The sequence below is a fragment of the Porites lutea genome, chromosome 2 (genome assembly GCF_958299795.1).
Source record: "Porites lutea chromosome 2, jaPorLute2.1, whole genome shotgun sequence".
NCBI classification, from domain to species: Eukaryota; Metazoa; Cnidaria; class Anthozoa; order Scleractinia; family Poritidae; genus Porites; species Porites lutea.
In genome coordinates, this window is record NC_133202.1 from 31,190,636 (window position 1) to 31,206,830 (window position 16,195).

A 16,195-nucleotide genomic window follows, 5' to 3' on the forward strand; every position below is an offset into this window, starting at 1 on the left:
TGGGAGAATTCTCGACGGTTATGCAAACCCTCGACTTCGTCTAGGGTTTGCATAACTGTCTCGAATTCTCCCAACCCCTCTCGTGTTTATATCAGGCTATGCAAACACAGAAAACGTTTTCTATTGCCTAAATGAAACTATGGTATTTTTTAGGGTTGTATCCCATAATTTTGGCATGATAGGTTCACGTTACCCGGCCCAGTCTCCCACTGTGAATCACGCTGTCAACCTTCACTCGGGTGGACATTACGTGAACCTTACGTGACAGTCTTGTGCTCCTGTCATGACTTCGCTATTTTGATGATCAGAGCAGTGATCTAAGCAGTGATATTGCTTTGCGGAATTTCAAACTAAGACATGGCTTCGTCTCTTAAAACCTCTGCAGAGTTTTCTGCCTTGCAAAAACATTATGAGTCAGCCTCGAAACTCCATATGCGGAGTCTCTTTGAGAGCGACGCGCACAGATTCGACAAATTCAGGTACAGCTTAAATTTTAGCATGTTCACCAATGCATAAGAAAGCTTAATTATTTTCCGAGTTTCCCTAACAGTGGATTTAGTTGTAGTTTCCTTCGTCTCTTTCAACCTGAAAGTGCTTTTAAATACTTTTAATGGGATGTTTAACTGAGGTCGAGCTAACAGCTGCTAGTTTTAGTTGTTTTGTAACGTCAAAGTAAATTTCGTGACCCAACTTTCAGAACATTTTAAAGCTTACAAGCTCTTATAAAGATTGATTAGGTGAAGTAAACAGTTTATTCGATTTTAACATACTTTCCTTTTATGTTACTAAAAAAATTCCACAAGTATCGAAAATAACGTGCCTTGTTCACTTTTTCATGTTTATTTCATTCATCAATATCATTCTTTATTATCAAGTTAAGTTTATGTCTATGAAAAATATACCTATAGCCCGAAGTGTTTGGCCTAATTATGAACAACCTTTTTTTCCTTTTCTTATGTAAATCATATTGTTCAAACAATAATATTTCTTTGTATTATTTTTTCAACATGACTCCCAAAGGAAAAGTAACAGGAAAAGATATTGTCAGTCTATTCACTAAAGACTAGGGAGTACACTTTCAAAAAACAAACAAACGCCCAAGAACAGAAGACAGTTCACCAGCAGTCCCTTTTTGAATAGTTGAGAAGATGAGCTAATGAAAGGGAGTAGGATGGGGTTAATTAAGAGGAAGGAACGGCACTTGCACAGACTCTCACTGATAAGACTTTTTACTCTCTCAAGCAAGAGTAACAAAAATCAACCTGAAAACAAAAACCTGAAGTGAGCCCAGTGCTAATATTTGAACCTGTGAAATCCAGGAGCAAAAGTTTGGTGCCAATGAGCAGTCCAGGTGCCTTACTATCTGTTAATTTGAGCCTTATGGCCACATGAACGACAACTGTATGAAGTAAATGAGCTTCAATATTTTTTTCCATAGCACACAGATTGAAACTCCGGATGGCACTATTCTGGTGGACTATTCAAAAAACATCATTACAGAGGAGACCATGAAACACCTCATGAATCTGGTTTGTTTTAAGTGATTATCTGTTAAACATTTTATTCGAATTAAGAGGGCTAGATGACAAAGAAGTTTGTTTTTCTTTTTTTTTGGTAGGCCAAAGCAAGGGGTATTGAAAGTGCTCGGGATAAGATGTTCTCCGGAGAGAAAATTAATTTTACTGAGGTTTGTTTAAAACTTTGTATAATCTCAACTAAAGTATGTTGTAGTTTTACCGTAATTATTATCTTTTCATTGCTGAGTAATGGTCATTTCCCATTGCTGATTATCAGCAAAAGCTTTTAAAGCATGTAGTAGAAAAACATTAATACAACAATGGTATTGCTTTCTTCTTACCCACATTTACATGTACCTCATTACATGAAATTTTGGTGACACTTTAATTCAGCAAATTTAGCACCAAAATTAAGTGTCGCTAAATTTAAATTGTCGCTAAATTAAAGTAAGTACAATATGAAATTCTTCCATCTGGTCAGTTTTCACACATGTTTGCTATTTGATATAGTCAATTATGACGTGTCTGGTGCACATTTCAGTCATTTCAGCTTGATAACTGAAATGGATGAATCGCAAAAATTAAGTGACTTATGTTCCAAAATTTATGAAAAATTGCTTTATTAAAGCGTTGCTAAATAGTTCAAAATTGCTGATTTTTAGTGTTGCCAAAATTTCATGTAATAACTAAAAGGTTTTTCCAGGCGTCCTAGTAGAGGAGCATAGTAAGAAAGATATTGTTCTAATTATCCTGTTAAACTGATTAACCACCTTTCAGGACCGAGCAGTTCTTCATGTGGCTCTCAGAAACCGTTCCAATAAACCAGTCAATGTAGATGGCAAGAATGTAAGTTGCTGGTGTATGTGGGAATAAAACTCAGTACATTTTTCTGAAAAGATTTGTTCCATGTCCAAAACTACTTTAATTATCTTTTACAAAGAACAGTATTAAAACCTCATAATAAAATTAATTAAACATGATTATTATCTGACTTGCCTTAACTTGACCTTATCTTCAGTGTGCTTTATATGCAGTGGAGAAGAGTTTCCGAAACAATAAGTTCATAAGTGGATGGAATATGATTGTGCGGGTGATCACAGGCCTGAATAGGACTGTTGTTGACAGTTACTGACATTTAAACAACGTATGCAGTAGTCAACTTCAAAATCAACATGAGTTGTGTCACATCAATAATTTTTTTTTTTTTTTTTTTTTTTTTGATGGTCTTAAACTCTGGTTATTGACCTTATTGGGCTGACACCTGAGCTCGCGATACAGTCAAGTGATTCTGTCCAGCAGATATAGTTATACCCTGTTTTTCCAGCTGTCAAATGACCATAATATGGATGTATATATTACCAAGTTAAACACAGGTTACAGGCTCTCATACTAGCTAGAAAAGTGACGTCTCACACTGGTTTCCCTGTTGTGCGGACGGAAGCCAGACGGCGGACGTACGTTCACGTGACTACCAAATTTTTTCGGATACAAAGCTAACACAATTTTCTTACTCATGGTGCTCACGCACAAGAGTTCCGCAAATACATGTAATTTAGTGCAACAAATTATGTGACTTTAGAGCAATTATTTAAGCATAGCACATATGTGTACATTGATTAGATTTGCAATGACCAGCACTAATAGTTTTGATTTTTAAACATTATTTACTAGGTTATGGATGATGTAAATGCAGTTCTTAAGCAAATGCGGAATTTCACTGAGGTACAGTAAATACATACATGAACATTCGTTGCACATTTTACTTTGTTTTAGGGAGACAGACATCTATCTTCTCGGTTCCTTAAAATAAAATATTTGATGGCAACATAAGAAATTTTACTTTAAAAAAATAGATGGTTTGTTTGTAAGAATTGTTTGGTGCTGACAGCACTGAAAAATTGTAGGACAGTAGGTAACATATAATTTTCCTACATACATCATATAATTTTCCACTTCTTCCACAGGATGCATGCTCATGAGAACTTACAGTAGATTTAGCTATCTCCTTTTTGACTGACAGTTCTCATTACATTCTGTTATTTTATAGGCTCTTAGGTCTGGTGCTTGGAAAGGTATGTTGTAGCTTATACATGAGAAAGAAATAAGTGTTAAATGTCTTATTAACTCGACGAAAACACGATATCTCCTTGATATGCCCCTGCTTATGTACATCATACAGGTGTAGGAGCTGATGGACAGCACAAATTGCTGGCTCAGGCTCCAACTAACCCGTCCACTTCCCCACCCAACCCCTGCTAGACAAGGTTTCTTTCCGGTGTGGATTTTATTATGAACGAAGTCGTTCGCACCGCTAACATTCGTGTAGTTGGCGTGTTGCAATTACACGAATGTTAGCGGTGCGAACGTTGTTAGTATGCTTCCTAAAGACCTCTCTTTGCACGGTATGGGCAATATTAAACCGTGAAAACTAAAACGCCGCACGAAAATTCCTCATTTTCATGCGCATGAACATGAAGAATTTATCCCTTTTCTCGTGTCTTGCCTCTCCTTGCGCGCTGCGATTTTCACGCGCTTGCGTATTCGGTGCGCTTTGCTATCCTTCAGCTGAGGAAAATAAGGGACTTCATGTACTTTAGTTCCTTTTCCCCTTAGTCTAGCCCTAGGGGAAACAGTTATATATTTTGTTTCCGGAGAATCCCAATAGCTCGGTCCAAAAAAAAAAAGGAGTTTGTTGTCCGGTGGCGCAGTGCTTACTATAGTTACTGACCTTCCACCGGTGCAGAATCACATTTTTTTAGGCTATGTTCACACGTGCGGACACGAAAAATTATCCAGTATAGTATGAACACTTGTATATCCCATATGGGACTCTCTACTTTATAGAGATCGGCGCGGCGCAGCATCGCGTCCTCGCGTCCTTTCCCAGAAATCATCGTTCTTATGTGTGAATCGAAGCCCTAACCGGTATGGTTTTCGTTCTAGCGCAGAAGCTGTCCGGTTTAGTGTGAACTTAGCCTTAGTTTGGTTGAATGTGAGTTTTTAATCTCGTTAAACACGAACCTGTTTAGTGCCAGAATGGACAGTAGAAAGCACGTGCAATGTAGGGAGTTTGAGTTAACGAGATTCTGCAGTGATTACACTGAAATGAGCTCACGGGTGCAAAAAGTAGACGGTGTATTTTGGTGTATTGTACATGTAATAACCTATTGGCAATGAATTTTGTTTGTTTGTTTGTTTTTTTTTCAGGCCACACTGGCAAAGTAATTACAGATGTTGTCAATATTGGAATTGGAGGATCTGATTTGGTAAGCTTATCAATTGGTCACTTCGCGGTTGGGCGTAAGGCTAGGTCTACAGGTACGTCAGTTGTATCAAATTATGGGGCTATCAAGGGGACGCTAAGGCTTGTTTTATTGCCTACTGAAAGGTTGCTGCGTTTAAGATACGCAGCTACGTGACTCCATGGCTAGGTGGGTACAGTATGTTGCTAAGGTGTACATGGCTATCTGGCTACGTGGCTACGCGGCTAGGTGTCAACGGGGTTACAAGGCTAAGTGGTTACATGGGTGTGTTACATTTTTGGCTGCTGGGTGCTACGTGGCTACGTGGCTGCATGGCTATGTGGCTACCTAGCTATGTAGCCGCGTGGCTGCCTACGTGCCTATGCGGCAGTTACGCGGCTAGGCGGCTGAGTGGCTAAGTGGATACTTCAGCGCCTCCACATGGCAAGACGTGATGTACGTTCATAATTTCCTTTCAGGGACCTCTCATGGTGACTGAGGCGTTGAAGCCTTACGGCAAAAAAGATCTGCACGTTCATTTTGTGTCTAATATTGACGGAACTCATCTGGCTAAGACTGTTGCAACACTCGATCCAGAAACAACCTTGTTCGTTGTCGCCTCAAAGGTATGGTCGATTTGATATGCAGGAGTAGTTCAAATTGCTGTTAAGCTCCGTGCAAACGGACGCAAAATTGTTATCCACCAGTCACAACATTGTTGGATGTTACCTGTTGAGTCCGTTTGCACACCCTTTTGCATGTTGTTGCGCAAAGTTTGAAACGGGTCAAACTTTTAGCCAACAATGTTTGGAGTTGTTGGTCAACAATGTTGCGTCCTTTTGCATCTCCCAGCAATGTTGGGAGTTGTTGGCCAACAATTTTGCGTCCATTTGCACGGGGCTTTAGTTATTGACATTCTTATTATCTTCTCGAACATTAACTTCTCACTTTTGATCATTCACATTAACTTCTGTCCTATCTATCCTTCCCTCTATGTAGCTCGAAAAATCAGTCTAAACTTTTTGTTTTGGGGTACATGATTTGATTTTGGTTGGTTTACCTTTATGGCTTGACATGCGTTCCGCTTTGTTTTGTCTCTATTAAAATCGAATAACACGGGACTTCACGGTTCTTTTTTCCTACTTAACTGTGTGTTCAAACTTCTTTTGCAGACATTTACCACAATAGAAACTATTACAAATGCAAAGACTGCACGAGAGTGGCTTTTGAATAAACTAAAGGATGTAAGTTACTTCATTTCAGTTGCGTGTTGCCGTTGCGCTCGAAAAACCAATCATAAAAATGTTCAAATCTGTACTTGCACAGTGGACCAAACATATTAAAGTGTCAAAAAGTCATTTCACCTCTTTCAAAGATTTAATGATTGTGTTCTGTTCGTACCAGGTAGGGAATGGTAAATGCAAATAGATCTCGAACGTCGGTTTTGTGGATTATGTACCTGAGACATATTATAAAAAGCCACTGTTATTAAGAGAACAGGAAACTTTCAAATAAATAGTTGTTTAAATAAGAGGCATTTGCATGAGAATCAGTCCATTTGCGCTCAAATTATAATTCAATACCTCTTTCACCAATGAATCACTTCTAAGCGAGATGAAATCACTTAAGTCATTTCATGAACCGACGAGAGAATGAGGCGTGTTAAGTTAGAGTTAGTTTTATTTAAGGTAACACTAATCAAAATACCCTGGCTCCAGAGGTTCGTTATCTAAATACCTAGGATGAAATAACCGATGCACACGCTTTGGTTCGGATTCTGAGACGGAAGAATCAGGAATTAGGAAAGAAAATAGAAAAAAAAAAAATTCTTATACATATAGCACCCAGAATCCATATGATGCAAAGTGTCATTTGAAATTTCAAAGTGCCAGTAAAAAAGAAGCTGCTATTTATTTTAAAGAGTTCCTTTTCTTATTTCCTATCAGCGGTGAACAATGTTAACAAAGTGGTATTTTTTCTTTGTGTTAGAAATCATTGGTTTTAATTAGGCTTTTTCAGTCTAAAGGATCATATCCTTCCCTCGACAGAAATCAGCTGTTGCCAAGCACTTCATTGCTCTTTCCACAAACGAGGTATGCACATGGTATAGTTCAACTTTGTTAACATAGATTAACACATTACGAAGGGTTATCCTTCGCTTTTTCGACCTCACAACAACTCTCCTCACCTCATCTTGCCTCTTCGCGCTCTGTTGCGCAGAAGCCAATTGTGTCTGATTTCAGTTATGATATTTACATTAACCCATCGCCTACCTCCAACTTGAAGGTTCAGGCGATGTAATTCATCTTGTCTTTCACCCAAAATTTGCCCAGCACTTTTGAACCCAGCACGCCGACCAAGGACCCAACTGGTCTAGCCTTTGGGAACACCAAGGTACGAAAACCTCTCCACAGTCACAGACATTAAGGCGTAACCCTTAGAGAGGGATTGTTCGACAGCATCGTGTCATTCCGGAGCTATACTTATTCCTCCTGGAAATGTTGCCAAAAATAATGCTTTTGAAGTTTGTAGAGCGGTTTTCTGGTGGCTCGCTCGTTAAAAATGACCAAAATTGCCAAAACGTTGTTTAGAAGTTGCACACTACCTTGTTATCTATTCCTTGTGGGCAAACTTTCGTGATCCTCTCCTAATCTTTTGTTTCGCACCCATAGCTCTGTTGTCGTTTTCCTTCGCTGGCATTTACTAGGCTTTACTTCGGTGGGAACAGTTTTTTGCAAAGCCTTTGCTCGGTAGGATTAGATTGAAGGAAGTCCATGAGGGTAAGGGAAAAAGGTCTCCATGGGAAGTTTTTTTTCTATATAGTTCCTTTGCTTTTTTTGTACGGCCTGTTTACTCAACCTTGCTCAATCGGGTGTGGTTTGAAAGATCCATAAGTGAATGTAAACACATACGACTTAAAATGTGGATGCGGTCCTTAGTTCAGGAGAATCCACCTACAAGTAATCGCGATGGAGTCGGAAAGAACGCAAGTTCATTTTATAAGTGGTTCCCTATAGTCAGGCCCTTTCGTAGGAAATTGTTATAATCCCATGTAGTTAGCACTAACAACTAAATACCGCTTTTAGTAAAGGTTAGTTCACGTTTTTGGGAGTGGCGAGAAAGGTTTTTCATCAATGAAAAGAATTACCCATTGAGACGTTATGAAAGAAGTATGTCTGTCAGTTCAGATTGCAACTTTGCACACATTAAAATTAACGAATTTATTTGAACGCTATTTGGTCATTTCATTTACAGGAGAAAGTCACAGAATTTGGAATTCTCAAGGAAAACATGTTTGCTTTTTGGGATGTGAGTAATTTAGGCAATACAAAGACTGATTAAGCACTACTATTTAAATCAAACGGCAACCAACACATGACCACGTGATGAATTATTTCCGCCATTTTTCACGTTTGCCGTTGAGTTGCTTTTTACGTTCACAAAATGCTCGGGTAAAAGCTCCCTTTTTTGTCTTTAATGTTGTCGGATACATTACTGTACGATTCAATATAATGCTGTTATGTTTAACGGTGCACATGATGCAAAATGTGAAGAAAGTGATTTGTATTACAAAAAGCCGACTGTCCGTGCGAAAACACTTAAGAATTGAATATTCGCCTTTGCTGGATGGCATAGAGTGACAAGTTTCCCGTGATTTGGGGTTTGCGCGAAAATTAAGCACAACATTTCCGTCCTAAAACGCAAGGCTAGAGGAAAGAGGTTCTCCTTCTTTGTTTTAGGTTTCCAAGTTATTATCTTTTTATCGAAACCTTTCGAAAAATAATGACGATTTTGGTTGTTTACCATGTACAAAAAGTATCCGGAAAATCCTGTTTGAAAGTAAATGGAACACGACTTTGTGGGTCGTTCTAGTAGAGAATTTCCGGGAACAACCGAACATCTGATAAGGTAGTCTTGTTTTTCTGGACGGAATATTCCAAACGGAAATTCGTGTTCCATTTCTTCAAAGCTATCTTTGATAACAGTTTCACGCCTTCGCGGCCGTTTTCGGTGAATGAAACTGATTTTTGCAAATGGTAGACGCTGTTCCGGGACGAAATTAACCAGTCCCGAATTTTGCTTACCATCTGCCCTAACCGTGAACCGACTGGTTTGCACATGTAAATCGTAAACAACCTTTAATTACTTTTGTTTTCAGTGGGTAGGAGGGCGTTACTCTCTGTGGTCTGCCATTGGAATGTCAATTGCTGTGTACATCGGTGAGAAGATTTTTTCATATTCATTAGTCAGAAGTTTCTGTCACACCTAGTGATTTTAGCAACCAAGCGATCAGTAAATTACAGCTGTTAAAAGTGCAGAAAAAAAGGGTACTTGCTATTTGTTCCAAAGAAACCGATCGGAATGACCGCTGAATGATTGTAAAGGTTTTTCCGGCAGGAAGGGGAATGACGTTTACCATTTCCAATAAGCCATTTCCGAGTTGCTCCAAGCAAGGCTAAGTGGGAAGGTATTGATACGAAAATTATTATGTATTTATTCTTATGTTAATTAAGCTCGTACTTAGCCTCGTTTAGCCTTCGACTGAACAGCAGACGCATTTCCGGTCGTCGCTTCTCTCCCTCCGAAAAATAGCGTCTGCGGAGGGAGAGAAGCGACGACCGGAAATGCGTCTGCTGTTCGCAGGCTAAGCCTCGTTTTGAAAGTGAGAGTTTTCAGAACTCGGAAATGGCCTTCTCGCCTTCCGGTTTTGTCGAGATGGCGGATGAAACCTTTAGTTTGCACATGGAAAAGACTAGAAACAGGGGAAATGAGCCGAGAGTGCACAGTTTGTCGACTTCCCCTTCCGAAGGGTAAGAAACTGACATGTACCTCCAAATTTGGAATTTCTAGAAAATTGTTGTCATAAGGTAAACACCTAAGCTCTACAGTTGTACCTTTTTCTTTTGCTCTTATCTGTAGGAATGGATAACTTTGAAGCTCTCCTTTCTGGTGCACATTTTATGGTTAGTGAAAGACACTTCTCCATAATTTTATTTGCTGCATTTCTTCAGTCGAACCTCCGCTAACGTACGCCTTCGGTGATCGCTGGTCGACCTTAATTAGATTTTACTGCGTGTTGTTTTTAGTTTGCTTTGAGGTCCTCCAGCAACTCATTTTTAAAATAAATTTTTCATTGCAGGACAATCACTTCTGTTCAGCTCCTTTGGAGAAAAACGTGCGTATATCTTCTCTCTTGTGTCTTGTTACGTGTAGTGTAGATGTCATGAAGATTCAAAGAAAAGAACCGAACGATCTTCCTTCTCTAGAGTTTCAACCCAGTCGCTCCTGGGAATTTTGCCGAAAAACGCCTTTTGAAGCTAGTCAAGCCGTTTTCTGGTCAATATCTGGGGTCAATTTTTAAAACTTTTGCAAGTATTATTTACAAGTGTAGCCATTGTTTTAAAGTCTGGAAACAATAGCTAGACTTGTAAAAGTTTTATTTAATTGACTCCAGATTATAAAGGACCAAATGTTAAAGTTGTCATTGACCGTTAAAGTGATGACGTCATAAGTGGCGTAAAAAAAAGTCACGGTAAATCCGCACGGGTGGTTTTGAACGTTGTGTATTCTTCTAGTCGCGTGTTGGTCCGGGCGTAAGTATTGTGGAACCGTGCGTTTGCAATATCACCGGAGACAAAGGTAAGGCTCTGCTGAACGAGTGTTACGGCTGTCTTCTTCTTTTTTTTAATATTGCCAATTAAGCTTTCTTTTGCGCTGTGGAGTGATTTAACGAAAGCTAAGAAATGAATTTGTAAACGTCAAAAATCACAGCGCTTTGTCAAACAAATGTTTCTCCCAAGCCAGGGTTCTATCTAGGATTTATCATTTGGGGGAGAAGTCCTGAGTGGCCGAAGGCGACAAGCCTCCTAGAGGCTTTACCGTAAAAAGGCCACCTAGAATTTTCTGGAGCCTTTCTCTGGCTGAAATTTTCGAAATTTTCGGATCACTAGACTTTCAGCTAGGAAATCCGAACTGATGAAAAATTTTTAGGGGATAAAAATATGCCTATATCTACCGTTTAAATACTAAAATACGTTCAACAATGCTATGTTTAAGTGGTTTTGAACTATATTCTCGTCAGGTGCCCCTGACCTTCTTTTAATGTGTTGAGCAGTTATTTTTATGGTTTACTCAATTTGTTGGCCGTTTCCTACTGTTAGAAATTCGGGGTCATGGTATAGGTCCTTTAATGCCTTAAACAACTAACCACATGTACATGTACTTGATCGGAAACTCTATTATTACAATATAAATATGCTTCACTCTTTCCCGGGAAATGCTTTGGAGGCTTTTATTTTGTTTTAACATGCTTATTTCTAACATGGGACCGTGTTACAAAGTGCATTTTATGATTTTCAGTTAACGAACATTCCTTCACTGTTAACAATATTCTTGTTTGTCGTTCTTGTATGGTATTAGCTCTTGCGCGAAAGACTTTTGGTTGGATTACCACGATCCTTTGCGCAGCTAGGTAGGCACCATGATGGTGTCGGGTTTTTAAAGTAAAAAGCCCCACCAATTCTAACTGCCCGGTAGTAGACGTCGGCAAACGTCATACATGTCTTGCGCCTTGTCTTGCGCAACCATCCTTTGCGGTACTTGTTGCTACACACCTTTTTCATGTCGCGCTGGAATGCTTTGTCGCATTGGAGTCGCGTCCATTTATAATGTCGACCCTGAATTAAAAAAAAAAAAAAAACGGTAAGAACTTCAAACTAAGTTTTGTTCTTCTACATTATTTTTAATGTGTAGGCACTCAAAGGATCATTTCGATTATAAGAACTGATCCTTTAACCCAGTAGGATGAAGTATGCGACTCCTTCACTAACGAGCTAAAATTACCGTCCTTTGTGCAGGTACTGTCAAACGGTTGTCGAACAAATGCCTTGTTAAAATGCATGATACAATGTAGATTCTTTCTTTCTTTTCAATTGACAGAACCCTTTCGATTCTATGATTTATATATATATGTTGTAGTTAAGTTTTTATCTCAAGTAATTTTTGTTTTTCTTTTGTTTTTGAGTATGTTAATGTATGCTAATGAAGTTGAAATAAAGAAAAAATAAAAATTACCTGAGATAAAAAATTAACTACAACATATATATATATAGAGGATATTACACGGCGGCGCGAAGATATGAATTTTCTTTTCGAGTGGCAAAACAATATTTTACGAACGAGCGCAGCGAGTGAGTAAAATATTGTTTTTGCCACGAGAAAATAAAATTCATATCTTCAAGCCGCCATGAAAATGTTCTTTTTATTATATAGACAGAAAGACCTGGATAAAACAATAGAGAGAAATTACCGAAATTACGTCATCGATAAACTCACTTGTGAGATTATGGAAAATAAACCACTCGGGTCCCGGATGTAGTTTTTATGAATTTTACGAGTGGTATATTTTCCAGTAAAACACTCGTGTCTATATAATAAATATATATATATATATATATATATATATATATATATATATATATATATATATATATATATATATATATATACACCCGTTTTCAGAAAGGTTTTCATAGAGAGAGATATATAGATAGATATATGCTTTTGTTTTCTTGCACGTGCACCCGTGTGCATTTACACTTGTTATTGTCCAACTTGTGAGAAAAAATTGGTTCAACGATAAATTTTCTTTTCGTCAGGTTCTTTGTTCCAATTTGTCAATTAAAAAAATAATGCACGAACATTGTCTGCAATTCTCTTGATTTACATTCTCTTGAAAATTAAAGAATGAGGAATTCGGTCAGATCATATAATTGTTGTCGTTACAGGATAAGGGTGAAAACATCAAAGATTTTCATTTTTAGAACAACGCAGATGGAATGAAAAAAATGTGTTTCGAAACCGCTGAGAAGGAAGATGTGACGGTGGATGTCCATATTGGATATGTGGGAAGGAGCAACAATATTATAGCAGTCGATTAAAACGGACTAAGACGTTGACGAGGTTCATAGAAGCAGACTTTATCATAACCATGATGAGCTGGTCATATATCTTAATGTCTCACCTTTTTTCGTGTAAAAATCACGGCCTGTAAGGCAACGTCTCATTGAAGACAGAATAAACTGTCGGCCACAAATGCTTTCAAGTTAGTTTACAGTTTCTCTTAAGCACGCTCCTGGACAGCGCATTTTTTAATACACTCCATCAATAAAAATGCTTCGTCACTTGCTACAGATGCCACGGCATTTGGCCTACCAATTCGGTGACGCCGTATAACTCGCGGATCGGCTGCTTCGCGGGATGTTTTCCTCATTCCCTAACTCAGCTATATAATTCGCCATTGCAAATTTTGTATCGCAGGGCGCATGCATTTTTCTAAAAAAACAAAAAAACTCAAAACGACAGGTTCTTTTCAAATTGGAAAAAAAACCCGACGAAGAAAAAATTTATCGTTGAACCGAGTTTTTCACAAGTTGGACAATAACAAGTGAAAAATGCACACGGGCACACGTGCAAGAAAACAAAAGTATATATCTATCTATATATCTCTCTCTATGAAAACCTTTCTGAAAACGGGTGTATATATATATATATATATATATATATAACACGCTAGAGCCAAAAAAAATTACTTGATGTGACACCTAATGGACCAGTCAGTGGTTCGCAGCAGCTTACACAACAGAACAAGAAAAAAGGAAAAAGGTTTAGAACTAAGTAGTCATCAGGTTCCATTTCCAGTCAACATTGCAGGAGAAACTTGTGCAACCGGCTCTTAAAAGATTGAATTCCCGTGTCATTTACAAGGCAACGATGTTGTCCGGCAGGCTGTTCCAGATGTTAACAGCGCGATGGATAAAACTTCTCCCTGAAGAGTACGTTCCGGTTTTTATTAGCGAAAATTTCCCGCAATTCGGATTCCCTAACAAGGAACGACGCGTACAAGACAAGAAGAAAAAAATAACGACAAAAAAGTGTTTTTTTTTTATGAACTTAGTCGTGTGTATGTTCTCAGCTGACATCGGTATCGACCGATAAAAACGCGCTTCAGTATTCAGTGAATTATATAACTAAAAATCGCCAAATATTGAAGAGTTAATCATTTTAGCTCCAATTCTCTACTTGGCAACTCAAAGATACCAAAAACGGCTGTGTAGCAGACTAGCCCGCAATGTGATTTTACGGCATTTTTTAACACGGAAGTTTTCATTTAAGATTGGATCCGCGTTTATGACGTAGCTGACTCCAAATGGCCGCTTTCAGTCGTTCACACGAATTCACCAAACCCGTCGCACCCACACTAAAAACGGCTGTGTAGCAGACTAATTGCGGGCTCGATTTTCGCAAACCTACCAGCAAGCATTTAGTAGAGAAAATTCCAAAACTCAGAGCAAAAAATAAGAAAACGAAACGTCTTCGCCGGGGCTAGTGAAAAACCTTTTAGGCTACTAGTCAGGAATTAGCAAATGTATATCGCAGTAGCGTATTCGTGTGGACGGGTGAATCCAAACCGGATACTCCACACCGTGTTGACGCAAATATCATGTACGCGGTTTCAGCATCCATGGTTTCAGCGCATCCAGATTCGTTTGGACGTGTCCCTGAGCTATCCTTTTTTAGTAAGAAAATGAAGCAAGTCTTACACAGTAGTAGCAGACATCGTGTTTGTTGCAAGCATTTATAAATGTCTTCTTGTAGAAGAATGGAAGTTTTCCTGGTATAGAGCAGCCATTGGCTTTTACGTAGCATGAGGTCACTTCTGAGATCAAGAACAATACTACCAAAAGACTAAGCACGGCGCATAAGGCTGAGAGTCTCATGGCGATGTCAACCAGACAGGAAGAAAACCTTAAAAATAACAGGGAAAAGCATCAGCTGAAAAAAAAAAAAAAAACTAAGAGACTGCGAAATTTAGAAAGATTAGCTTTGAGCCTAGCCTGCGTAGTAATGCGGACCGCAAAATCCCATTTTTTTCTACCCTCAAGTTTTACATTCTCCTGGTTATTCAAAAACATATTCAGTTTTCTTCCTATATTCTAGATCAAGCAAATTTCTTTTAAAGAGGTTCAAGAAATTAGAATATCATTGGATAACATCACTGAACGCTGCAAACTAACTCGCAATAAAGGCATTTTAGATACTGTTAGTTCGGAATGTTTTGCACAAAAACTATGCTATAAATATACTCATTTGGTGTAATAACAGTGTCCATAGGTGAAAATGAGGTTTTCTTCAATGGGACAATTCTAGAGCATCAAGGAGATTTAAGAGTGTTCTTGAAAAGAATACAAATCGTGCATACGCTTAGTGAGATCTAACAGGAGGAATTGTCGGACAAGAAACATGCTAAACGAAGATATGACTAACGGAGTGGAAATTGCAATTCAAGCGATTGCAAATTAATCCCTTATAACAAACACAGTGTTATTCGCTATTCAAGCAATTGCAAATTAAGCCCGAAAAAATAACGGAGCTTCAACGGGAATTGAACCCATGGCCTCTGCGTACCGCTGCCGGTGACTTGATAAAAATATATTAACAACGAGCGAATTAAATTTTCCCTATCAGCAACAAAATTGCTAGGGACTCAGTAAATACTAGAAGTTAACAGATAACATTAGAGATCGAGTGTGGCATTATTGAAGCTTAATTCAAGGGCTCGTGTTTATCGTTAAGCCCAAGTGAATTAAGAACGGTTGGGAAATTAGTGAACTGGAAACATACCCAAATCCAAGATTTAGAAGATGATTCTTCAGAGCAACTTCTTACTTCTGATAGTGTTGCTTATTAACTCCAGTTTGTTAAGTTTTGAATTTGCTGACTTTTTAGTTGAACGAAAACTAATATTGGAACAAATGATATTCTTTAAGCAGCGAGTGTGTCAAATGTTGGAGTCATGATATTTGGGTTTTGCGCCCACGTATTTGCTATCAAGGGAACTTATGTTGTATATATTGTTACGTATCACGTCATGCATATTGTTAAAGGGGCCGCCAACATTATATTTAAAAAAATTCCCTCGCAGAATTAGTTTAGCATTAGTTTAGTTCCACTGACCACAAAATTAAAATTTGATAATCATCGAAAATTCGGACATTAAAATAAATGTGTATTCCTTGTAGAACAATGAAATAACGACGTTAATAACGATTTTTACGTAGAGAAGAATATTTAGGGTAGATTCATTTGCACCATACGAGTATAGCTGTCGCATTTGCCCGCTAGAATTTTTTTTAGGTTTAAAGGGGCTGTGTCACGGCAGTCCAGTTCATTTTGTTTAATTTTGCCAATTACTTGCCCTCAATCGCTATGGAATTTAAAGTAAGTAAAGAAATTACATGCAAATGACAAAATGAGAGATCCGAGAGAAACAAATATATCTCCTGAGCATTATTTTTGAAGTTGCAAGCGGCAGGGATCAACTTTGAAAAACTGTTAGGCTGAACATTTTTCAAAAATCCTAATTTCAATCCGTTT

General features: G+C 38.3%; 1 protein-coding gene and 1 long non-coding RNA gene across 2 annotated transcripts in view; one reads left to right on the plus strand and one right to left on the minus strand.

The window, feature by feature from the left end:
* Positions 1-254: 254 nt before the first annotated feature.
* Positions 255-16,195, plus strand: part of LOC140928317 (glucose-6-phosphate isomerase-like) — a 57,107-nt gene continuing 41,166 nt past the window's right edge. Inside the window, 14 exon segments of the mRNA XM_073378052.1 lie at positions 255-479; positions 1,439-1,529; positions 1,619-1,687; positions 2,295-2,363; positions 3,189-3,239; positions 3,565-3,589; positions 4,725-4,783; positions 5,239-5,385; positions 5,932-6,003; positions 6,808-6,852; positions 8,015-8,068; positions 8,919-8,979; positions 9,680-9,723; positions 9,900-9,935. Coding sequence (XP_073234153.1) covers positions 358-479; positions 1,439-1,529; positions 1,619-1,687; positions 2,295-2,363; positions 3,189-3,239; positions 3,565-3,589; positions 4,725-4,783; positions 5,239-5,385; positions 5,932-6,003; positions 6,808-6,852; positions 8,015-8,068; positions 8,919-8,979; positions 9,680-9,723; positions 9,900-9,935 — 945 coding nt within the window. The 5' untranslated portion in view covers positions 255-357.
* LOC140926832 (uncharacterized) lies at positions 10,931-15,583 on the minus strand. Its single transcript, XR_012164486.1, has 2 exons — positions 15,443-15,583; positions 10,931-11,436 (listed from the first exon to the last, which is right to left on the minus strand). It is a non-coding gene; the product is annotated as an uncharacterized lncRNA (long non-coding RNA).